This window comes from Scyliorhinus torazame, chromosome 9, assembly GCF_047496885.1.
Source record: "Scyliorhinus torazame isolate Kashiwa2021f chromosome 9, sScyTor2.1, whole genome shotgun sequence".
Classification (NCBI taxonomy): domain Eukaryota; kingdom Metazoa; phylum Chordata; class Chondrichthyes; order Carcharhiniformes; family Scyliorhinidae; genus Scyliorhinus; species Scyliorhinus torazame.
This window is the reverse complement of record NC_092715.1, coordinates 216,013,975-216,039,739: the sequence shown is the minus strand read 5'-3', so window position 1 is coordinate 216,039,739 and position 25,765 is coordinate 216,013,975. Positions and strand designations below refer to the sequence as shown.

Here is a 25,765-nt window from a genome sequence, read left to right as displayed (position 1 = left end):
GGCCTCACACAACTTCTCATAGCACCCCCAGAACACCTCGTTTATCCTCCACAGCTCCGACACCAGCTCCCCATTCTCTGCCCACACCCATAGAATTTCCCTAGACGCCACCTGCAACCACAGCTAATGGGCCAACATGCGAGTCGTCTTCTCTCCGCACTCATGCTGCACTCCCTTCGTCCTCCGCAGCTGCCCACTGCTTTGCCCGACGTCAACATACCAAACTGCCCAGCAATCTCTTCCTCTCCACCAACAACTCCCTTATGGGAACCCCAAAGCATCTCCCATCCACCTCACCTATCTCGTCCAGCAGCCGTTCGTACTTGTCCCTCTTCCACCTATCCCCGTGAGCCCTGACCAAGAAGTCCCCCCACGAACCATTGCCTTCAACACCTCCCAGAACATGGCCACCGACACCTTCCCATTCTGAGCTCAATCTCCACATAATTCCCAATCACCAGTCTCACCTTTTCTCAAAATGCCTCATCATAGAATCCCTACGGTGTTGAAGGGGGCCAATCGGTCGATCGACCCTTCAAATGAGCACTCTGCCCATTTACACTTCCCCCGTCCACCCCGCCCTATCCCCAGAACCTGGGCATTAAGGGGCAATTTAGCATGGCCAATCCACCTAACCTGCACATCTTTGGACTGTGGGAGGAAACCCATGCAGACACAGGGAGAACATACAAACTCCACACAGACAGAGGCCAGGATTGAACCCGGGTCCCTGGCGCTGAGGCAGCAGTGCTAACCACTATGCCACCGTGCTGCCAAGAGACCCTCTGCACCTGCCCCGAGCCAAGCCTCACGTCCAGCCAATGTGACGCATTTTCCAAAATCACAATTCCCGCATACTCCACCTCCACCACCCCCATCAGCACCGCCCGACTCACCACAAAGAAATCAATTCTAGAATACACCTTATTCAAGTGCAAGAAGAAGGAGTACTCCTCTCCCCCCCCGCCCTCCCCAGTTTCTTGAACCCCACGGATCGACCATTCCCTTACGTCACATAAGTATCCCAACTCCTTTGCCATCCTCAACCTTCTCATCGACTTGGGGCTCGACTTGACCACCTTCGGCTCCATTTCACAATTAAAATCTCCGCAAATAATCAGTTGGTGCGTATCCAAGTCCGGGATCACTCCCAATAACCCCTTTACTAACCAATCATCGTTTTAGACGAATATATATATTTTTTAACCAAACAATTTTGAGGTATTTTACACGTATAGAAAAAAGGCATTGTACAGTACAAAAAAAAATCAAGACACAAATTACACATGAAACATAGTGCAAACCACGGCTCTGTTCACGCACGGACCTGCCTCAATATCCCCCTACTCTAGCTCCCCAGCTCCCCCCCGCTGATGCTTACTCCTCTGCGAAGAAGTCAATAAATGGCCGCCACCTTCGGGCGAACCCTAGTAGCGAACTTGACTTTCTCTTGGCCCTAGAAAGCTAGCCATGTCCGATAGCCATACCTCAGCCCTCGGGGGCTTTGAATCCCTCCATGCTAACAGCATTCGTCGCCGGGCTACCAGGGAAGCAAAGGCCAGAACATCGGCCTCCCTTTCTTCCTGGACTCCCGGGTCCTCCGAAACCTCAAAGATTGCCACCTCCGGGCTCATTACCACCCCAGTTTTCAACACCCGGGACATGACATCTGCGAATCCCTGCCAATACCCCCCAGAGTTTAGGGCACAACCAGAACATGTGTACAGACTGACCAGGGCCCCCAGTCCGTCCACCAACCCCCTCCCCACTCTTGGGAATGTCAGTCTGTCCAAGAATCGCCTCATCCCCCCCGGTCCCCCGGGTGGTTTCGAAGTGTACAGCTTACTATAAAAGTCCCTAAAGACCTTGTTCAGCTCTGCTGGATCACCCACTAGATTACCTCCCCCATTCACTACCCTCCCTATTTCCCTAGCCGCTTCCCTCTTCCTCAGTTGCTGCGCAAGCATTCTACTGGCCTTCTCCCCATGCTCATAAATCGCACCTTTTACCTTTCTAAGCTGCTCTACAGCCTTGCCTGTAGTCAGCACCCCAAATTCGGCCTGCAGCCTCTGTCGTTTCCTGAGTAACTCTGGCCTCGGGGATTCCGCGTAACTCCTGTCCGTCCGTGGAATTTCCTTAAATCAGTCGGTCCGTCGCTGCCCTATCTGTCCTGTCCCTGTACACCCAGATTGAAATCAGCTCCCCTCTCACCACTGCCTTCAGTGCCTCCCAGAGCACCGCTGCCGAGACTTCTCCAGTATCGTTCACCTGCAGGTAATTCTCTATGCATTTCCTCAGCCTCTCACACACCGCCTCGTCCGCGAGTAGTCCAACTTCCAGCCTCCATGGTGGGCGCTGAAAGCTGTCCTTACAAAACTGCAGGTCTACCCTGTGCGGAGCATGGTCAGATATGGCAATTGCCGAATATTCTGCCCCCACCATTCTGGCCAGCAGGTCGTTACTCACAACAAAGTAGTCAATTCGGGAATACACCTTGTGGACGTGGGAGTAGTACGAGAACTCCCTCGCCGTCGGCCGGCTAAATCTCCACCGATCTGCTCCCCCCATTTGCTCCATAAACCCTCAGTTTCTTTGCCATCGCTGGCACCCTGTCCGTTCTTGAGCATGACTCGGGTCCAGGACCGTATTAAAGTCCCCTCCCATGATCAACTTACGCGAATCCAAGTCGGGGATCTTCCCTAGCGTCCTCCTAATAAAATCCACATCGTCCCAATTAGGGGCATACACACTGACCAGGACTCCTCTCACCCCTTCGAGCTTACTTCTCACCATAACAAACCTGCCACCCCCATCCACGACTGTACCTCCACCTCAAATTGTACCCTTTTATTAATCAGGAACCCCCCTCGTCTTAGAATCAAGCCATGACTGAAAGACCTGACTGACCCAGCCCTTCCGCAACCTAACCTGGTCTGCCACTTTCAGGTGTGTCTCCTGTAACAAGACTATGTCCGCCTTCAGAACCCGCAGATGCGCAAACACACGCGCCCTCTTCACTGGCCTGTTTAACCCTCACGTTCCAGGTGATCAGCCTAGTTGGGGGGCACTTTGCCCCCACCCTTTGCCGATCAGCCATCCCCTTTCCTTGGCCAGCCCCCCAGCCATGTGTCGCGCTTCCTCTGGCCCACTCCCTAGCCGGCTCCACCCATGACCTCCTCATTGTTACCATGCCCAGTTTGCATCCCCATCAGCAGAACAACTCCACCCACCCCTAGCAACACCCTATCGCCTAATCCCTGCCCTAATCTAACTATATGGACACCCCCCACCTCGGCTCCCGTTGACTAGCTGCACTCAGCTAGCCTGGGGCTCCCAGCCTCGGCTCCAGCCAGTCTCCCACCGATTGTTCCCAGTCACCCCTCCCCCCCCAACCCCTCCACACCACTTCCCCAGATCAGCCCTACTTAAGCAAACACTCTATATACAAGTCATAAACAACCCCCACAATAGCACAATTCAAGTTAAACAAGAAAAAAAAGATAAGAAATAACACGCACTCAGTCCTTCCCATACAGACACAGAAAAAGATTGCACAAAGTTCCCCTGAAGCATTCACCTTAACCCAACCCTTTTAACTGTTTTCTTTATTATTTTCCCCCCAGCCAAACTCCAACTAATCAAAGAGCCCAAAAAGGAAATATTCAGGTAAACCACGCAAAAAGCATGCAAAAAAAACCACATCTCTACCACCTTCCAACACCCTAAAAAGGTTGAAAAAAGAACAAAGACGGACCCAAACATGCAGGCAATTTTCAAAACGGGAGAGACACCACATACTTAAAAGTTCTGACATGAGTCCAAACGTCCGCAGCTCAGGGCCAGCCCTCGCTTCTTAACGGTCCATTGCCTCTTTGGGTTCCTCAAAATAGTGGTGCTGACGCTTATACGTAACCCACAGTCGTGCCGGAAAAAGCAGCCCGAATTTCACCTCGTTTTTATACAGCATCTCCTTCACCTGCCTGGAACCACCCCTCCTCCTGGCCACCTCCGCGCTCAAACCTTGGTACACACGCAGGGTGGTATTGTCCCAAATACAGCTGTGTGTGCTCGGTTAGACGAATATGTTGATGAGCACGAGGTCCCATCCAGCATCCCACTCACTATCACAAACCTTTCCCCCGGGTCCCGCACTTCCCTGGCCCCCACAAACCCCATCCTCTTGTTCAACAAAATAGCCAACCCCCTCGACTTCGAATCAAACCCCGAGTAAAATACTTGCCCCACCCATCCCTTCCTCAACCTCACCTGATCCTTCACAAGATGTGTCTCCTGTAGAAAAATCACCTCAGCTCTCAAACCACTTAGTTGCGCAAAAATCCTAGATCTCTTGACCGGTCCATTTAGCCCCCAGATGTTTCACGTCACGACTCTTCCTGGAGGCTTATGCCTCCATTCCCCTCTATCATCCACCATCATTTCCCAGTTCTGCCTCACTTAATCCTCCAAGGTGCACCCCCCTCAGTCCATGACCACGCTCAGCCTCCAAACCCCCCACGCCCCATGGCGACCTCCTCCCCCACCTCACCTCTGTTCACCAGCATCACCTGCTAGCGTGGCAACTCCAGCCCGAAGGCCCCCTTGCATACCCCCCACCCCACCCCTCCCTTCCACCAGCCCCGCTTAGCCTGGCCTCTTGCCCTGCTGAATACTGACAAAGCCATCAACCCCACCCAAAGGGTCCCATCATACACACCCCTTACATGAAAAGAAAGCACCCAATTCACCTCCTCGCAAAAACACACAAAAGGCGGGGGCGGGAACAATCACTCCCCCATACAAACTTACAACTCCCCAAAAAGTTCCCACTCTTCGGCAACACAACAGCCAATTACACCCAACTTTTGCAGACTTACCCCCTCCATCCCACACCACCCCTCAGTTCCCAGCGTATGACCCTTAGAAAGTCCTTTGCCTCCTCTGTACTCCGCTGTCAACTGTAACCCAAAGTCCCGCCGGGAGCAGCACCCCAAAACGAATCTTCCGTCAATACAATACAGCCTTGGCCCTGTTGAATCCCGCACACCTCTTCGCCAGCTCCGCACCAATGCCATGGTCTGTCCGGACTAGATTACCCTCCCATTCGTAGTCTTGTTTCACCCTGGCTCACTTATTCTCCTTATCCACGAACTTGTGCAACCGCACAATCACTCCCCTGCTCTCGGCTTCTGCCTCAAGGACCTGTGGGCCCGATCCACCTTTCGGCCTTGTCCAGCACATTCTCCTCCATCAGCCTGGCAAACATCCTCGAAATGTCCCTTCCACGCCCTCTGGCAGACCCACAATCTGCAAGTTCTGCCGTCTGGATCTGTTCTCCTGCTGCTCCACATTCACCCGCAGCAACTTGCATAGATCCCCAGGATCCCAACTGCCACCTCCAAAGACACAATCCAGTCGCTCTGCTCGGACACCATCTCACATATTGTCGGCCCTTGCGCCTCGAGGCACTTCTCCACCTGGTCCAAGGACCCTCGCATGGGTGTCACTGCTCCCTCAACCGCCTACGACCAGTCATCATGTATCTCCTTCATTTGCTGGCGAAATGCAGCCTTGATGAAACTCATTAACTGCTTCATCTGAGAGTTTCCCACCGACGGCGACTCAACCCCCTTCCCCTCCACCAGTCTCGAAATTGGTGCTGCGGCACAGGTCTATCCAACTCCTTAGCCAGCACTTTAACCTCTTCAGCCGGGACTGATAGCCACTGGACATGCCAATTTTGGGGAGAAGCGGTTCTCCTACACCTTCTGCACCACTTCCCTGCCGAAACTACCCCACTAACAGATGTAAAAGTGCCCAAACCAACGCCTTTGAGTCAGAGCTGCCTTGTGCATGACCACTCACTCCATGGCCACCACCAGAAGTTTCGAGCAATGTTTTCTTTATGATGCCTGCAAGTGCAGCCAACCTTCCACCTTAAAAGGACTGCGCAGTGCAAATGTCAGCCATACATTGCAAACAGAAGTTAGAGGGAACATTGAAGGTAACAGGAGAGATTATTGGCAAAGGTTTATGTATATATATATCCTTATAATCACTCTATACCTGCATCTCCTTTAAAATTATACCACATAGTCCGTGTCGACTCTCCATAGTCTGCCTCGCAAAATGTGTCACTTCACAGTCCTCTGCAATAAACTTCATCCATCACTTGTCTGCCCATGTCTTCCTCACGTTTGTTACAATCTCAGATTCTTTGATCAGAAACTATCAGAGATGCACACTTGCAGAAAATACACTTGGGAAGGAAGATGTGCAGTTGATGATTTCCTATACATTAAGTTTCATAAAAGGGAAAAATCATACACTAGAAGAGTGCAGATCTCTGCTCTTTGCATCAGATTGCGGAAGTCAGTTTATAACCGTTATTGTAACTTATTCGTTCTCAGGATCTCAACTATAGAATTCCTGATCTTGCTCAGTTTTTCCTGCCAGTTAAAGTCTCAGTTTTTGAAATCAAAATTTGGTGTCATCAAATCACCGACATCTGAATTTACATTTCTTCTTTTTTATCTTGTTCAACCATGGTGATAAAATATTTTTATTGAACTATTATCATTTCATACAAGTCACAACCCCAATAGCACCTTTAACAACAATAGCAAAGTAAAATTAAAGACCATCCCCCTCCAAAATAGTGATCAACTTCTTAAAGTGCAATATAAACAACCGCCATATAAGCCATCGATCAATCCCTTCACCATAAACATGGGGGACACAGTGGTTATCACTGTTACTTCACAGCTCCTTGGTCGATTCCCGGCTTGGGCCACTTTTTCCCTTTATGAAACTGCGGAGTCTGCACGTTCTCCCAGTGTCTGCTGGGTACTCCGGTTTCCCCCCACAGTCCAAAGGCGTGCAGGTTAGGTGGACTGGCCGTGCTAAATTGCACTTAGTGTCCAAAAAAAGGTTAGGTGGGGTTACTGGGTTATGGGGATACGGTGGAGGTCTGGGCTTAAGTAGGGTGCTCTTTCCAAGGGCCGGTGCAGACTCAATGGGCCAAATGGCCCCCTTCTGTACTGTAAATTCTATGATTCTATGAAACTTGACCTTCTCAAGGTACAAGAACGCCATCAAATCATCTAGCCATACTGCAGTGCGAGACAGTGTCGCCTGCCTCCAACTCAGCAAAATCCGCCTCCGGACCAGTAAAGAGGCGAATGCCAAACCATCCACCCTCATCTCTGTCCTCCGCTCTGGCTGGTCCCACACCCCAAATACAGCTGCCAATAGATATGGCGCTAGATCTGCATTCAGGATAGTCGATATGGTGTGAAAAGAAAAGGCCCCAGAAAAACCAGGACATGTGCATATGGCGAGCACCGCTCGCAATTATCCTCGACCCCTTCAAAAAAAATCGGCTCATCCTGGTTTTGGTGGGTGAGGTGTGCCCCAAACACCACCTTTAACGGAATCAGGCTCAGCCTCGCGCAGGATGACATCGCATTCACCCTACGGGCTTCACTCCACTTCTCCTCCTACATAATGGGTCCCAGCTCCTCCTCCGACCTGGTCTTTATTTCCACCAAAACCTGCTCTTTCCCCATGATCCACCATATATACCCTCCTCCGAACCTACACAAGAGAGTATCCTCTCCAGCAAGGTCAACGGCGGAGCCTCCGGGAATGTCAAAATGCCCTCCAGCAAAATCCCGCACCTGAAAATACCTGAACGATCCCCCAAGCCCTGCTTTCTCCTTCAACTCTTCCAGCTGGCAAACCACCCCTCCAGAAACATGTCCCTCACCCTCTCCACACCACAAATGTAGCATCCAATTTCACTGGCTCAAACAAATGACAGATAGGGGCCTACATTGACACTGCCCTCAACTTAAAATGCTGACGGAGTTGCCGCCGTATTTTTAATGTGGAGACCACCACCGAGTTCAGAGAATATTTTGCAGGCACAAGCGGTAGAGAAGCCATTGCCAGCGCCTCCAAGCCCATCCCCTTAGTATCCTCACTCCATCCTCACCCAAATAACTTCCTGATGCCCAAACCCTCTCCGCATTAGTCGCCCAATAATAATAATACATCAGGTTCGGCAGCGGCACCCGCCCACTTGCCTCACCCACTGTAGGACCCCCTTCCGAATTAGAGGAGTTCTCCCCACCCAAATGAAACCTGTTGAGTCGCTACATCTCCTGAAAAAACAACTTTGGTAGAAGAATTGGGATGCATTGAAACAAGAACATGAATCGTGGCACAATGACAATGGGCGGCTGTGCCACCTTTGTACATCTGCTCTAACCCTACTCACCTGGCTCATAAAATCTAACTTGCGAAGTTGAGCCCATTCCTGGGGCACCTGGATCCCCAAATAGTGAAAGCTAGTCCCCGCAGACAGAACAGCAGCCTCACCAGCCCAGCTCATCCCCTCAAAGGGCTAACCACAAATACCCGCTCTTCCCAACATTCAGTTTATACCCTGAAAAGGAGGTGAACGGCTTCAATATGCCCAATATATCCCCCATAACTGGCCCAGGATTCCTTATGTATAGTAACAAATCATCTGCATACATGGACACCCTATGCTCTAGTCCCCTCCTCACAATCCCTCTCCACCGAAGCCCTCAAAGTGATTGCCAACGGTTCAATTACCAATGCGAACAGACATAGGACAGCCCTGCCTCATCCCTTATACAGCTTAAACGACTCCGAACTCAAAGTTGTTCGTTCGCACACTCGCGGATGGTGCATCATATTAACAGCCTACCCATGACACAAACTCTGGATCGATCCCAAAAACTTCTCGAGCACCGTGAACAGGTAGCTCCATTAAACCCTGTCGGACACCTTGTCTGTGTTCAGAGACATGATTACTTCAGAGTCTGGCCCCAACGGCGGTGCGAAAACCACGTTAAGTAACTACCTGACATTAGCCGACAACTTTCTATCCTATGCAAATCCCGTCTGGTCTTCCTCAAGTACCTCTGGGAGGCAAGATTCCAACCTCAACACCAAGACCTTGGCCAAAAGTTTTGCATCTACGTTAAAAGAAATTGGGCGGTACGACCCACGCACCATGGGTCCTTGTCCTTCTTCAGAAGGAGGGAGATAGACGCCTGCCCAAGCGTCTCTGGGAGACACCCCTGCGCCAATGAATTGTTCAAGATCCCCAGCACCAAAGGAGCCAGTTGATCTGCAAACTTATAGAATTCTAATGGGAAGCCAACTGGTCCCGGCACCATACCCGCCTGCATCTTTCCCAAGGCCCTGCAGACCTCCTCCAATTTGGCAGCTCCAATTCTTCCCACAACTCCTCCCTCACCTGAAGAAACTCCAATCCCTCCAAGAACTTCACCAGCCCCTGATTGTCCTCCGGTGGCTCCGACCTATTGAGCCCCTCATAAAAAGGAACAAAACATAGCATTGACTTTTTCCGGGGCAGAGACCAGTCTCCCCACCACCCACTAACCGTGGTGGTATTCTGCCTCTCCGCCTAATTTTTTTTTTCAAAAGCAGCTTTAAATTAATAGCAATTTGATATAGCAATACGTAATGCAGCACACAAAGGTATTTTTGACATGATTAGAAATAAATTAATAACTCCTCAATTGCTCAGCAGTTAATTACCCCAACAGCCTGAACCACTCATACACATCAGGAAGTTTAATTGTCAGCCTGTGCAATTTCTTCTTCTCAGCCAGGGAGGTCATGGTGTAATCATTGGCCTCAACACCTCTGGATTAGGGAGAGGAAAATAAGCCACAGTTCCTAACCTCACCACTATCCTGGGATCCTTATTTAAGTCAGAGGAGAATGGGATTGGTCTTAGCTGACCAGTCTCCGAAGGCCACCCGGTGTCAGTGGAGCAATAATTTTGCAAGCAGCACAATGTTTTCAGAAAGAGGAAGAAAAAAAATATCACAGTGAGAGTCTAAGCATTTAAAGACATGCTTACTGCTTTCCAAAATAGTTGAACGAACTCTTCTGTTTTTCAACACCTGAAGTGGATTGGGCAATATTCTTTTCTTTGATCAATAAAAGAGGATGCCTTATGGCCACGGGTGTTATACTGGTGTTAAAACATAGCCTGCAAAACATAAATCAGGCTCAGTAATTATGAATTACCAGCTTTATAGAGTGATATAAAAGGTATGAGGTAAACTATTCCACAGAGTTTATATAAAAAAATACTCAATTTGTAAGCTGTTTAACTTTCTATCTCGTAGAATAAAAATACATCTCCATTTTCTTCCAGAAGAATGAGTTGATACCGGAAAGTCAGAAGGTTTACTACTGACTTTTAACATATGCTTAGATCATGGAATTATCATTGTGCTCTATTTATACTAAGCCACCAGCTTTCATACCTCATTTGTGGTTTAAGGTCATGCAATAAACCTGAAGCATTTGGAGTTGAGTTTATAACTGATGATTCTGCATTATAAGTAATCCCAAATGTTTCCACGGGAGACATATCTTCCTCTGGCATTAGGGTCTTTACAGTAATGAGCAGGGGCTCTTCTGCTTCATCAACAAGATCTCTTCCATCACCACCATCAACACTGTCAGCACCACCGCATACTCTGGCTTTATCACTTTCTGGTAATACTAGCCGAGGCTCCATTTGCTTACTTGAACTGCAATAGCCTTCAAAGAAAAAACAAAGAAAACGATCACCCTTGGAGAACTTGTACAAACAGCCATTATAAAAACAAATCCAGAATTAATTGAAAAATGAATTCCACTTCAATTTTTACCAAACAATTTGGACCATCCTTTTATTTTTTTGAGCTGTAAACCACAAAGACTAACTGGTGGATGCAAAATGGCACATGACACACGGCAACAGCTACTCCTCATTACCAATAATCACTAACAACAACAGCAGCAGCAGTTATCAGCAGCATGGGTGAGGCAATGAATTCAGTTGTGATTCAAAGACAAACAACAAATGGCATTGGCAACAGAAAAATACCAAAACATATCACCGTCTGCAATGTTACAGCTTCTTAAAAAGACAAATGAAAAATGTTCTTTCAGTGCACTAAACTTCATTCCTCAAGTGAGCTCCCCCATCAAAAGATCAGCCTTCGTATTTGTAATTGAACTGCCGGTCTTGTCAATGCACCACATTGTTTATAGAGAGCACTTTATGTTGGGTTCCTACGACATGAAAATAAATCTGAACCTGTGTTCAAAGCATTATTCTTATTGTTTTTTGTTTTTTGTTTTTTTATAATGGATTTTCTGCTGAACCAAAAAGGATAGTTGCTTCAATTCACATGACCACATGGATGGCCCTTCCTTCTGGGAGCTACCAGTAGGAGATACAAAAACAAAATAACTCCTCACAAGAAAACCAGAGGAAATGCAGACAAACTGGCTTCCCCCAACTGGAACTATCATAAGAGAGTACGGTATGGTAAGGGTCCTTCCTGTCGATTCCCTGGTTTCCCCTTTCTTTATTTTTGCCATTATCACTTTTGATCCATGGATGCTTAATGGACATACATCTTTAAGTCAAGCATCTGATAAAATGAGGAATTCAAGAAGTTGCAACATAGTATATGGTGCTGCTGTATTTGGGCAACAAAACCCAGACTTTGTGGTACCCGAGGGTGGGACTCGACAAGGCGATATTCTGCCTGGTAACAGGTGGTGATTGAATCCTACTTGAGTGGAATGATTTCTAGAGACCCAAGGAAAGCAGAGTTGAGACCTGGACACAGGGACAAGGACCTGCTCCCTCTCTTTGCGCTCTCGCTTTCCCCAGAAAGGCTGGGAGTCAATTCATTTCTGATCATACCGAGAACCTGAATGAATGAATCTACAGTGAACTATTACAGGCTGCAAACAGAGACCTAGATCCACCAGAGACCTAGATCTGAAAGCTTACTTTAAAGGAAGGTCTGCTTAAAAACAACCATCTGAAACAAAGACTCTTTTTCCTTTTATCTAATATTTTCACCCCTCTCCTCCTGTTTTGCCTGCCTTGTGTGCGTGTATAGAGGGTGAGGGTAAGTTAAAGTGGGGGGATTAGGAATTAGTTAATAGTTAACCAGTTGTGTTTGCTGTATAATTTCATTATAGTTCTTGTTATAAATAAAAAGTAATGGTGTTTAAACGTACACACCTGGTGACTGTAATTATTGGGCAGCCAAGGACCAAAGACTTTGGGTATTTTTCTAAGAATTATTGGTTAATTCAATTGTGTTGCAACTCCGGGTAAGGAGGATGAAATTGACTGTGCCCTGGGTGTCATATCAGAGAGAGATCAAAACTCATCATACTGGAAGAGATGCCAATAACTATTTTGTCTCTCTCCGTAAGAGGAACAATGGAATTCTGGCCAGAAGCACAGAAACCGATTGTTAAGTTGCATTTAACCATTAATGCAACATGTCACGTGACCCAAACCTCTAGCCTTTTTGAACAGTTTTAACATTTAATCTTTTCCTTCACAAAAAAATTAGCTGTTTAACATCCAACTGGTGAACCACCAAGAAGAAGCTAGCCAGGCAGAAGAATAGTTATTCCTCAAGCCCGTCGTTGCTGCAAGATTTCCCACCATCACCTGCAGAATCAATCCAGTCTGTGTACCACCTGCATCTGGAGGTAAAATGCATTCTCCAGCTTTGATCTTCAGCTAGCTGACCTCAAAATTCTACATGAAACAATTCCTCACTGGACTCTGACCGTGGAATTCACATGAACTAATACTTGTTTCTGTGGTTCGTATACTGTTACTACCCATAGTTGTAATATTCATTTTTCTATTCTCTCCCCCGCCCCCTTTATTGTGTATATGTAGTGGATTGGGAAGTTACGAACACTCATCCTGGAGTTTTAATAAGAACTAAGCTAAATCATAATGAGTTTGCTGCGGATTATTAGCAAATTGGATTAAACAAACCGAGGGTTCGGGGAACGACGCTAAAAAATAATTCAAAACACTATCTGCTTACAAACAGGCAGCGAGGGAATTTTTTTTTTTTTTTTAAATTTATGTATGCGATATGGGTGTCAATGACTGGGTCAGCATTTATTGTGCATCCCTAATTGCCCTTGAACTGAGTAGCTTGCTAGGTCATTTCAGAGAATATTTTTTGTTTGAAGAGTCAATCACATTGCTGTGGATCGAGAGTCACATGTGGGCAAGGCCGGGTATATATGTCAGATCACCTTCCCTAAAGGACATCTGTGAACCAGACGGGTTTTTACAACAATTGGCATTGGTCATCATCATGGACTTTTTAAATTCCAGATTATCTGCCATTGCAGGAGTCGAACCTGGGTCCCCAGAACGTTACCCTGGATTACTAATCCAATAATACAACCACAACGCCACAGCCTCGGTGCAAATTAAGTACGGTTTGCCTGTCTCTCTCCACTGCTACAGTATACAGCACCTAATTTGTATTTAATCAGTCTTCCCTGAATAAAACTATATATTGCTTTTTAAAAAATATATTTTATTAAATTTTTCAAACAAAAATATTTCCGTTTTTACAACTCAACAAGAGATTATACATTAACTGGTAGATAACATTATTTAAATAATATAGTGAACTTACAACAAAAACTAAAAAGAAAAAACAAATAGCAAAAACACAGAATAGTGCTCCCCCCCCCCGCCCCCCGGGTTGCTGCTGCTGTCATTTCTATCTTTTCATTATCGTTCCGCGAGATAGTCAAGGAACGGTTGCCACCGCCTGGCGAACCCGAGCCGATCCTCTCAACGCAAATTTTATTTGTTCCAATCCTATGAACCCTGCCATGTCATTTATCCAGGCCTCCACACCCAGGGGTTTTGCTTCCTTCCACACGAGTAGAATCCTACGCCGGGCTACTAGGGATGCAAAGGCCAAAATATCGGCCTCTTTCGCCTCCTGCACTCCCGGCTCTTCTGCAACCCCAAATATAGCTAACCCCCAGCCTGGCTTGACCCGGACCTTCACCACCTTTGAAATTACCCTTGCCACACCCCCCCAAAACTCCTGCAGTGCTGGACACGACCAGAACATGTGTGTGTGGTTCGCCGAGCTTCCTGAGCACCTCCCACACCGGTCCTCCACCCCGAAAAACCTGCTCAGTCTTGCTCCCGTCATATATTTGCTCTATGTAGAACCTTAAATTGAATTAGGCTAAGCCTGGCACACGAGGACAAGGAATCTACCCTACTTAGGGCATCCGCCCAAAGCCCCTCCTCAATCTCTTCCCCCAGCTCTTCTGCCCATTTTCCCTTCAGCTCCTCTATCATCGCCTCCCCCTCGTCCCTCATCTCCCGGTATATTTCGGACACTTTGCCCTCTCCAACCCATGCTCCCGAAATCACTATCTTGGATCCCCTGCGGAAATTCCCTCACCTGTTGCCTCGTAAATGCCCTCACTTGCATATATCTGAAGGCATTCCCTGGGGGCAACTTATATTTTTCTTCTAGCGCTCCCAGACTTGCAAACGTCCCGTCTATATACAGGTCCCTCAGCTTCCTAATTCCTGCTCGTTGCCAACACTGGAACCCCCCATCCATCCTCCCTGGGACAAATCTGTGGTTATTCCTTATCGGGGACCACACCGAGGCACCCGTCACTCCCCTATGTTGCCTCCACTACCCCCAGATCCTCAAGGTTGCCACCACCACTGGGTTTGTGGTGTACCTTTTCGGGGAGAACGGCAGCGGCGCGTCACCAACGCTTTTAGGCTCGTTCCCTTACAGGACGCCATCTCCAGCTTCAGCCACGCTGCTCCCTCTTCCTCCCTCATCCACTTACAGACCATCGACACATTGGCGGCCCAATAGTAGTCGCTCAGACTCGGCAGCGCCAGTCCCCCTCTGTCCCTACTGCGCTGCAGGAACCCCCTCTTTACTCTCGGGGTCTTTCCTGCCCACACAAAGCTCGTAACGCTCCTATCTATTTTTTTGTTATAAAGGCCTTTGTGATCAGAATGGGGAGGCACTGAAACACGAAAAGAAACCTCGGGAGGACCACCATTTTAACTGCCTGCACTCTGCCCGCCAGCAACAGCGGCACCATATCCCACCTCTTAAAGTCCTCCTCCATCTGCTCCACCAGTCGCGTCAGGTTAAGTCTATGCAGGGTTCCCCAGTTCCTGGCCACCTGGATCCCCAGGTATCGGAAGTTCCTTTCCACTCTCCTCAGCGGCAGAGCATCTATCCCCCTACCCTGTTCCCCGGAGTGCATTACAAAAAGCTCGCTCTTCCCCATATTTAGTTTATATCCCGAGAACTCTCCAAACTTCCTAAGTATCTGCATTACTTCTGGCATCCCCTCTACCGGGTCCGCAACTTATAGCAGTAGATCATCCGCGTAGAGTGACACTCGGTGTTCCTCTCCCCCTTTAAGCACCCTCCTCCACTTCTTAGAATCCCTCAGCGCTATGGGCAGTGGTTCAATTGCCAACGCGAACAGTAACGGGGACAGGGGACACCCTTGTCTTGTACCCCTATGTCGCCGAAAATACCCCGATCTTTGCCGGTTTGTGACTACGCTTGCCACCGGGGCCCTATATAAGAGTCTGACCCCTCACCGAACCCAAACCTCTTCAGCACCTCCCACAGATAGTCCCACTCCACCCTTTCGAATGCCTTCTCTGCATCCATTGCCTCCCCCTCCGGTGGGGGCGTCATCATCACCCCCAGCAACCTTCGTACATTAACATTCAGTTGTCTCCCCTTTACAAACCCTGTCTGATCGTCATGTACCACCCCTGGGACGCAATCCTCTATCCTTGTCGCCATCACTTTGGCCAGCAGTTTGGCATCTACATTTAGGAGTGAGATAGGCCTGTATGACCCGCATTGCAGCGGGTCTTTATCTCGTTTCAGGATTGGCGATATCGTCGCCTCCGATATTGTCGGGGGTAGCATTCCCCTTTCCTTAGCCTCATTAAAGGTTCTCGCCAAAAGCGGGGCCAACAGATCCATATACTTCCTGTAGAATTCCACCGGAAACCCGTCTGGTCCCGGGGCCTTCCCTGCCTGCATGTTCCCCAGTCCTTTAATCACCTCATCCACCTCGATTGGCGCCCCTAGACCTGCTACCTCCTGCCCCTTCACCTTCACCTTCGGGAACCTTAGCTGGTCCAGAAAGTGTAGCATTCCTTCTTTTCCCCCCGGGGGTTGGGACTTATATAGCCCCTCATAAAAGGTCTTGAACACCTCGTTCACTTTCCTTGCTCTCTGCTCCATATTTCCCATTTCGTCCCCAACTCCCCCAATCTCTCTCGCCGCCGTCCTCTTCCGAAGTTGGTGGGCCAACTGCCGGCTCGCCTTTTCCCCATACTCATATTGCATCCCCTGTGCCTTCCTCCACTGTGCCTCTGCCTTTCCCGTGGTCAGCAGGTCAAATTCCGTCTGTAGTTTTCGTCTTTCTCTGTATAGCCCTTCGTCTGGGGCCTCCGCATATTTTTTATCCATCCTTAAAATTTCCCCCACTAATCTCTCTCTTTCTTTGCCCTCTTGTTTCCCCTTGTGGGCTCTGATGGAGATCAGCTCTCCTCTAACCACCGCCTTCAGCGCTTCCCATACTACCCCTACCTGAACCTCCCCATCGTCGTTGACCTCCAGGTATCACTCAATACACTCCCTCACCCTTCCGCAGACCCCCTCGTCCGCCAGTAGTCCCATATCTAGTCGCCAGAGTGGGCGCTGCTCCCTTTCCTCTCCTAGTTCCAGATCCACCCAATGCGGGGCGTGGTCTGAAACAGCTATGGCCGAGTACTCCGTTCCTGCCACCTTCGGGATCAGTGCCCTTCCCAAAACGAAAAAGTCTATCCGGGAGTATACCTTATGGACGTGGGAGAAGAAAGAGAACTCTTTAGCCATCGGCCTGGCGAATCTCCACGGATCCACTCCCCCCATTTGTTCCATAAATCCCTTAAGCACCTTGGTCGCTGCCGGCCTTCTCCCGGTCCTGGATCTGGACCGGTCCAGCCCTGGATCCAGCACTGTGTTAAAATGCCTGCCCCCCCCCCCCCCCCCCCCCCATTATCAAGTTTCCCACCTCCAGGTCCGGGATACGTCCCAGCATTCGCTTCATGAATCCCGCGTCATCCCAGTTCGGGGCATATACATTCACCAGCACAACCACCTCTCCCTGCAGTCTGCCACTCACCATCACATATCTTCCCCCGCTGTCCACCACTATATTCTTAGCCTCGAATGATACACGTTTCCCCACCAATATTGCCACCCCCCCTGTTTTTCGCGTCCAACCCTGAGTGGAATACCTGTCCCACACATCCTTTTCTTAGTCTAACCTGATCCGCCACCTTCAGGTGCGTCGCCTGGAGCATGACTACGTCCGCCTTCAGTCTCTTTAAGTGCGCAAGCACCCGTGCCCTCTTAATCGGTCCATTTAAGCCTCTCACATTCCACGTGATCAGCCGGATTGGGGGGCCATTCACTCCCCCCCCCCCCCCCCCCCCCCCCTCGTCGACTAGCCATCCCCTTTTTTAGGCCATCTCCTCATCCAGGTCCCGCGCACCCGACTCGAGTCGATTTCGGCGGCGTGAGAACAGTAGATTTCGGCGGCGTGAGAACAGCTGGTGAGTCAGTTTCAGCGGGAGCATTGCGGAAGGAGGTAGGTTGCTGGGAGGTAAGTCAACCTTTAAAAGCACTTGTCTTTGCAGGGGCAGGCCAGTCGATTTCGGCGGCGTGAGAACAGCTGGTGAGTGGTGAGTCAGTTTCAGCGGGAGCATTGCGGAAGGAGGTTGCTGGGAGGTAAGTCAACCTTTAAAAGCACTTGTCTTTGCAGGGGCAGGCCAGTCGATTCGGCGGCGTGAGAACAGCTGGTGAGTGGCGAGTCAGTTTCAGCGGGAGCATTGCGGAAGGAGGTTGCTGGGAGGTAAGTCAACCTTTAAAAGCACTTGTCTTTGCAGGGGCAGGCCAGTCGATTTCGGCGGCGTGGGAACAGCTGGTGAGTCAGTTTCAGCGGGAGCATTGCGGAAGGAGGTTGCTGGGAGGTAAGTCAACCTTTAAAAGCACTTGTCTTTGCAGGGGCAGGCCAGTCGATTTCGGCGGCGTGAGAACAGCTGGTGAGTGGTGAGTCAGTTTCAGCGGGAGCATTGCGGAAGGAGGTTGCTGGGAGGTAAGTCAACCTTTAAAAGCACTTGTCTTTGCAGGGGCAGGCCAGTCGATTTCGGCGGCGTGAGAACAGCTGGCTGGTTAGTCAATTTCAGCAGGAGCTGAGAATTTTTCTTTTTTTTTTTTTTTTAAATTTATTTTAAATTAGTTTTTTAGGCGGGAACAGGAAGTCGACCCGCGGACGTCTGGGAAGACCCTCCCCAATAAATTCTGGTGGAGAGGAAACCCGAGACACTACACGTGTAGTGTCTCCCACCCGCCCTCCTCCTCTAACCTAATAATAAAACCCATTGGTCTGAGGTAAGTACCATATTTTATTATATTATTGTTATTTTTTAGCCAGATCTTGGTAGAAAGTTGGAGGAATGGCAGGGAAGGGAGTGCAATGTTCCTCCTGCAGGATGTTTGAGGTGAGGGATGCAGTTAGTGTCCCTACTGATTTTACCTGCAGGAAGTGCTGCCATCTCCAGCTCCTCCAAGACCGAGTTAGGGAACCGGAGCTGGAGTTGGAAGAACTTCGGATCATTCGGGAGGCAGAAGGGGTCATAGATAGCAGCTTCAGGGAATTAGTTACACCAAAGATTGGAGATAGGTGGGTAACTGTAAGAGGGACTGGGAAAAAACAGTCAGTGCAGGGATCCCCTGCGGTCGTACCCCTGAGAAACAAGTATACCGCTTTGGATACTTGTGGGGGGGACGACTTACCAGGGGTAAGCCATGGGGTACGGGCCTCTGGCACGGAGTCTGTCCCTGTTGCTCAGAAGGGAAGGGGGGAGAGGAGCAGAGCATTAGTAATTGGGGACTCTATAGTCAGGGGCACAGATAGGAGATTTTGTGGGAGCGTGAGAGACTCACGTTTGGTATGTTGCCTCCCAGGTGCAAGGGTACGTGATGTCTCGGATCGTGTTTTCCGGGTCCTTAGGGGGAGGGGGAGCAGCCCCAAGTCATGGTCCACATTGGCACCAACGACATAGGTAGGAAAGGGGACAAGGATGTCAGGCAGGCTTTCAGGGAGCTAGGATGGAAGCTCAGAACTAGAACAAACAGAGTTGTTATCTCTGGGTTGTTGCCCGTGCCACGTGATAGTGAGATGAGGAATAAGGAGAGAGAGCATTTAAACACGTGGCTACAGGGATGGTGCAGGCGGGAGGGATTCAGATTTTTGGATAACTGGGGCTCTTTCTGGGGAAGGTGGGACCTCTACAGACAGGATGGTCTACATCTGAACCTGAGGGGCACAAATATCCTGGGGGGGAGATTTGTTAGTGCTCTTTGGGGGGGTTTAAACTAATGCAGCAGGGGCATGGGAACCTGGATTGTAGTTTTAGGGTAATGGAGAATGAGAGTATAGAGGTCAGGAGCACAGATTTGACATCGCAGGAGGGGGCCAGTGTTCAGGTAGGTGGTTTGAAGTGTGTCTACTTCAATGCCAGGAGTATACGAAACAAGGTAGGGGAACTGGCAGCGTGGGTTGGTACCTAGGACTTCGATGTTGTGGCCATTTCGGAGACATGGATAGAGCAGGGACAGGAATGGATGTTGCAGGTTCCGGGGTTTAGGTGTTTTAGTAAGCTCAGAGAAGGAGGCAAAAGAGGGGGAGGTGTGGCGCTGCTAGTCAAGAGCAGTATTACGGTGGCGGAGAGGATGCTAGATGGGGACTCTTCTGCCGAGGTAGTATGGGCTGAAGTTAGAAACAGGAAAGGAGAGGTCACCCTGTTGGGAGTTTTTTTATAGGCCTCCTAATAGTTCTAGGGATGTAGAGGAAAGGATGGCGAAGATGATTCTGGATATGAGCGAAAGTAACAGGGTAGTTATTATGGGAGATTTTAACTTTCCAAATATTGACTGGAAAAGATATAGTTCGAGTACAATAGATGGGTCGTTTTTTGTACAGTGTGTGCAGGAGGGTTTCCTGAAACAATATGTTGACAGGCCAACAAGAGGCAAGGCCACGTTGGATTTGGTTTTGGGTAATGAACCGGGCCAGGTGTTGGATTTGGAGGTAGGAGAGCACTTTGGGGACAGTGACCACAATTCGGTGACGTTTACGTTAATGATGGAAAGGGATAAGTATACACCGCAGGGCAAGAGTTATAGCTGGGGGAAGGGCAATTATGATGCCATTAGACGTGACTTGGGGGGGATAAGGTGGAGAAGTAGGCTGCAAGTGTTGGGCACACTGGATAAGTGGGGCTTGTTCAAGGATCAGCTACTGCGTGTTCTTGATAAGTATGTACCGGTCAGACAGGGAGGAAGGCGTCGAGCGAGGGAACCGTGGTTTACCAAGGAAGTGGAATCTCTTGTTAAGAGGAAGAAGGAGGCCTATGTGAAGATGAAGTGTGAAGTTTCGGTTGGGGCGATGGATAGTTACAAGGTAGCGAGGAAGGATCTAAAGAGAGAGCTAAGACGAGCAAGGAGGGGACATGAGAAGTATTTGGCAGGAAGGATCAAGGAAAACCCAAAAGCTTTCTATAGGTATGTCAGGAATAAGCGAATGACTAGGGAAAGAGTAGGACCAGTCAAGGACAGGGATGGGAAATTGTGTGTGGAGTCTGAAGAGATAGGCGAGATACTAAATGAATATTTTTCGTCAGTATTCACTCAGGAAAAAGATAATGTTGTGGAGGAGAATGCTGAGCCCCAGGCTAATAGAATAGATGGCATTGAGGTACGGAGGGAAGAGGTGTTGGCAATTCTGGACAGGCTGAAAATAGATAAGTCCCCGGGACCTGATGGGATTTATCCTAGGATTCTCTGGGAGGCCAGGGAAGAGATTGCTGGACCTTTGGCTTTGATTTTTATGTCATCATTGGCTACAGGAATAGTGCCAGAGGACTGGAGGACAGCAAATGTGGTCCCTTTGTTCAAAAAGGGGAGCAGAGACAACCCCGGCAACTATAGGCCGGTGAGCCTCACGTCTGTAGTGGGTAAAGTCTTGGAGGGGATTATAAGAGACAAGATTTATAATCATCTAGATAGGAATAATATGATCAGGGATAGTCAGCATGGCTTTGTGAAGGGTAGGTCATGCCTCACAAACCTTATTGAGTTCTTTGAGAAGGTGACTGAACAGGTAGACGAGGGTAGAGCAGTTGATGTGGTGTATATGGATTTCAGCAAAGCGTTTGATAAGATTCCCCACGGTAGGCTATTGCAAAAAATACGGAGGCTGGGGATTGAGGGTGATTTAGAGATGTGGATCAGAAATTGGCTAGCTGAAAGAAGACAGAGGGTGGTGGTTGATGGGAAATGTTCAGAATGGAGTACAGTCACAAGTGGAGTACCACAAGGATCTGTTCTGGGGCCGTTGCTGTTTGTCATTTTTATCAATGACCTAGAGGAAGGCGCAGAAGGGTGGGTGAGTAAATTTGCAGACGATACTAAAGTCGGTGGTGTTGTCGATAGTGTGGAAGGATGTAGCAGATTACAGAGGGATATAGATAAGCTGCAGAGCTGGGCCGAGAGGTGGCAAATGGAGTTTAATGTAGAGAAGTGTGAGGTGATTCACTTTGGAAGGAATAACAGGAATGCGGAATATTTGACTAATAGTAAAGTTCTTGGAAGTGTGGATGAGCAGAGGGATCTAGGTGTCCATGTACATAGATCCCTGAAAGTTGCCACCCAGGTTGATAGGGTTGTGAAGAAGGCCTATGGAGTGTTGGCCTTTATTGGTAGAGGGATTGAGTTCCGGAGTCGGGAGGTCATGTTGCAGCTGTACAGAACTCTGGTACGGCCGCATTTGGAGTATTGCGTACAGTTCTGGTCACCGCATTATAGGAAGGACGTGGAGGCTTTGGAGCGGGTGCAGAGGAGATTTACCAGGATGTTGCCTGGTATGGAGGGAAAATCTTATGAGGAAAGGCTGATGGACTTGAGGTTGTTTTCGTTGGAGAGAAGAAGGTTAAGAGGAGACTTAATAGAGGCATACAAAATGATCAGGGGGTTGGATAGGGTGGACAGTGAGAGCCTTCTCCCGCGGATGGATATGGCTGGCACGAGGGGACATAACTTTAAACTGAGGGGTAATAGATATAGGACAGAGGTCAGAGGTAGGTTCTTTACGCAAAGAGTAGTGAGGCCGTGGAATGCCCTACCTGCTACAGTAGTGAACTCGCCAACATTGAGGGCATTTAAAAGTTTATTGGATAAACATATGGATGATAATGGCATAGTGTAGGTTGGATGGCTTTTGTTTCGGTGCAACATCGTGGGCCGAAGGGCCTGTACTGCGCTGTATTGTTCTATGTTCTATGTTCTATGTTCTATGTTCTATGACTGTCCCCCAGGCAGCGCCTTCCCGCTCCAACCAACTCATCTCTTACCAGCTCCCCCTTGCACTCAGCAGCAGCAACCCAGTTAATCCCCCCCCGCCAGATCCCCCTCTAGCTTGGTTACTCACCCCATATTGTTTCCGGAAGTCAGCTAATCTGGCTGACCTCGGCTTCCCCCGTTCACTCTTTGACCTCCCTGCGTGTGGGGCTCCCTTCCTTCCTGCACCCGTTTTCCCGCTATAGTTTCCATAGCGCGTGAAAAATACCCTCGCTTTCCTCTCGGCCCCGCCCCCTATGGCGCAGTTCCCTCATTCCCCTTCCCTGTCCCTTTTCCCTCCGGCGCCCACATTTCTTAGTGTCCCCCCCCCCCCATTGGGAATCTAGTCCAGTTTCTCTTCTTGGATGAATGTCCATGCCTCATCCGCCGTCTCGAAGTAGTGGTGCTTGCCCTGGTGCGTGACCCACAATCGCGCCGGCTGCAGCATCCCAAGTTTTACTTTCTTCCTATGGAGCACCGCCTTGGCCCGGTTAAAGCTCGCCCTCCTTCTCGCCACCTCCGCACTCCAGTCTTGATAAACGCGGATCACCGCGTTCTCCCATTTGCTACTCCGTGCTTTCTTGGCCCAGCTCAGGACCATCTCTCTGTCCCTGTAGCGATGGAACTTCACCACTATTGCTCTTGGTGTTTCACCTGCCTTCGGTCTTCTCACGAGGACCCGGTACGCTCCCTCTACTTCCAGGGGGCCCGTTGGGGCCTCAGCTCCCATTAGTGTGTGGAGCATCGCGCTCACATAAGCCCCAACATCAGCTCCCTCTGCTCCTTCGGGGAGACCTAGCATCCGTAGTTTTTTCCTCCTCGAGCTGTTCTCCAGGGCTTCCAGCCTTTCTATGCACCTCTTGTGTCGTGCCTCGTGGGTCTCTGTTTTTACCACCAGGCCCTGTATCTCATCTTCGGCTGCATTTGCCTTCACTCCACGGAGCTCCATCGCCTGGACCTTTTGTGTTTCCTTCAGTCCCTCGATTGCCAGTAGCATCGGCGCCAGCACCTCTTTCTTGAGCTCCTCCACACATCGTCGGAGAAACTCCTGCTGGTCCGGGCCCCATACCATCTGGGCTCCATCCGCCGCCATCTTGCTTCTCCCTTCTCTTCTCTGCCACTGCTCCAAAGGATCCTTCGCAATCTGGCCACTACCGCCGCTCCTTTCCATACACACCCGGGGAGGACTCCTTCCTTCGTCACCCCACACTGGGTTAGGTCGAAAAAAAATTCCGTTGGGGCTCCCGATAAGAGCCCAAAAGTCCGTTGGAACGGGAGCTGCCAAAACGTGCGGCTTAGCAGTGCATCACCGCAACCTGAAGTCCTATATATTGCTTTTTAATATATAAAATATACCTATATTCATTCCCAGTACCATTCTATACCCAGATCGCACTGACTCACTAACTGGGAAGGTTAAGGCACGTTTTGAATTAGAAGTAGTGGATGATCGGTCTCCCCCGATCCTAGATTATTCCAGCTCTCTTTCTGTCATCACGAGTCTCATCTTGAAGGTGTCTATTCTTGATTTGGATCTTGGCAAGCCTTTGCTAACATATTCCAGAAACAAACAGGAAGTTCGATTTGTTAGCTGCTAGACTTCTGCCTTTAAGTGTGCACTCAATCAGAAAGTTGTGGGACTTCCGGGTGCGGCGATGATCAGCTGAGGCGCACGTTTCGGCAGCTCCCGGTGAAACGGACTTTTGGGCTCTTGATAGGAGCCCCAACGGCAATTTTGACGGCTAAAAACGCTGTGCGGTAAACCAGAAGGGAATCCCCCCCTGGATACGGATGAAAAAAGGAGGAGAAAGTGGTCGGATTGCAGTGGATCCTTTAGAACAGCGGCAAGGAAGGCAAGCAAAAACCAAGATGGCGTCGGAAGGTGGCAGTTTAACATGGGGCCCTGAACAACAAGAGTTCTGGAAATGCTGTGTGGAAGAGATCAAAAAGGAAATGAAGAAAGAGCTGTTGGCCCCGATACTACAGGCGATCGAAGGGCTAAAGGAGGAACAAAAGACCCAGGAGCGGGAGCTTCGGGTCGTGAAGGCAAAGGCAGCCGAGAATGAGGACGACATACAGGGCCTGGTGGTGAAGACGGAGACGCATGAGGCACATCAGAAACGCTGTGTGGAAAGGTTGGAGGCACTGGAGAACAACGCAAGGAGGAACAACCTGAGGATTCTTGGTCTTCCTGAAGGTGCGGAGGGAGCGGACGTCGGGGCATATGTGAGCACGATGCTGCACTCGTTAATGGGAACGGAGGCCCCGGCTGGTCTGTTGGAGGTGGAGGGAGCATACCGAGTGATGGCGCGAGGACCGAGAGCAGGAGAAATTCCCAGAGCCATAGTGGTGAGATTCCTCCGTTTTAAGGATAGAGAAATGGTCCTTAGATGGGCAAAGAAAACTCGGAGCAGTAAATGGGAGAACGCGGTGATCCGCGTTTATCAAGACTGGAGTGCGGAGGTGGCGAGAAGGAGGGCGAGCTTTAATCGGGCCAAGGCGGTGCTTCATAAAAAGAAGATAAAATTTGGAATGCTGCAACCGGCAAGACTGTGGGTCACATATCGAGGGAGGCACCACTACTTTGAGACGGCGGATGAAGCGTGGACTTTTATTGTGGAAGAAAAACTGGAATGAGCGGGTTATTAAAAAGAACGTTTGAACAAAGTGGTGGGGCGAATGTGGGGGGCGAAGAGGGGGGTTAAAAAGGGGGGAAAGAGGAGTTTTATGTACTAATCCTGCAATGTGGTAACTTTTCTCTCTTCCACAGGTGGTGATGGGGGGAGGAGGGGAGGTGGAGGAGATGGGGCGTTGGCCATTGGGGTCGGGGCAAGGGAGAAGCGCGGGCTTGGTTCCCGCGCTATGATAATCATGGCGGGAATAGAGAAGCAGGAAGGAGGGGGCGTCACACGGTGCGAGCCGAGGTCACGGGGGGGAAGCAGAGGTCGGCCAGAGTTTGCTGACTTCTGGGAGCAACATGGGGGGAGTAATTACGCTAGCGGAGGATCTAGCGGGGGGGGTGGGAGGGGGGAATTACTGGGTTGCTGCTGCTGGGGAGAGGGGGGAGCTGGTATGAGAGGCGATGGGCGGGGGGGCACCGCCTGGGGGAGATACAGCTGCGTGGGAACCAGGTGAGGAGCTGGAAAAAGGGGATTGATAGACCAGGTTAGGCTACGCAAAGGATGGGTGGGGCAGGTGTTCCATTCGGGGCTAGATGCGAAAAACAGGGGGGTGGCTATATTAATGGGGAAGCGGGTAATGTTCGAGGCAAAGACTATAGTGGCGGATAACAGGGGCAGATACGTGACGGTGAGTGGCAAACTACAGGGGGAGACGGTGGTTTTGGTAAACGTATATGCCCCGAACTGGGATGATGCCAATTT

General features: G+C 49.7%; 1 protein-coding gene across 2 annotated transcripts in view; it reads right to left on the bottom strand.

Annotated features, from left to right (window-relative positions):
- LOC140429746 (uncharacterized) overlaps positions 1-25,765 on the bottom strand; it is a 196,602-nt gene that overhangs the window by 116,181 nt on the left and 54,656 nt on the right. For both annotated transcript variants that reach the window (XM_072517106.1, XM_072517107.1), the window contains exons 6-7: positions 10,335-10,614; positions 9,923-10,054 (exon numbers count right to left, since the gene is read on the bottom strand). In XM_072517106.1, coding sequence (XP_072373207.1) covers positions 9,923-10,054; positions 10,335-10,614 — 412 coding nt within the window. The remainder of the gene's footprint in view (positions 1-9,922; positions 10,055-10,334; positions 10,615-25,765) is intronic.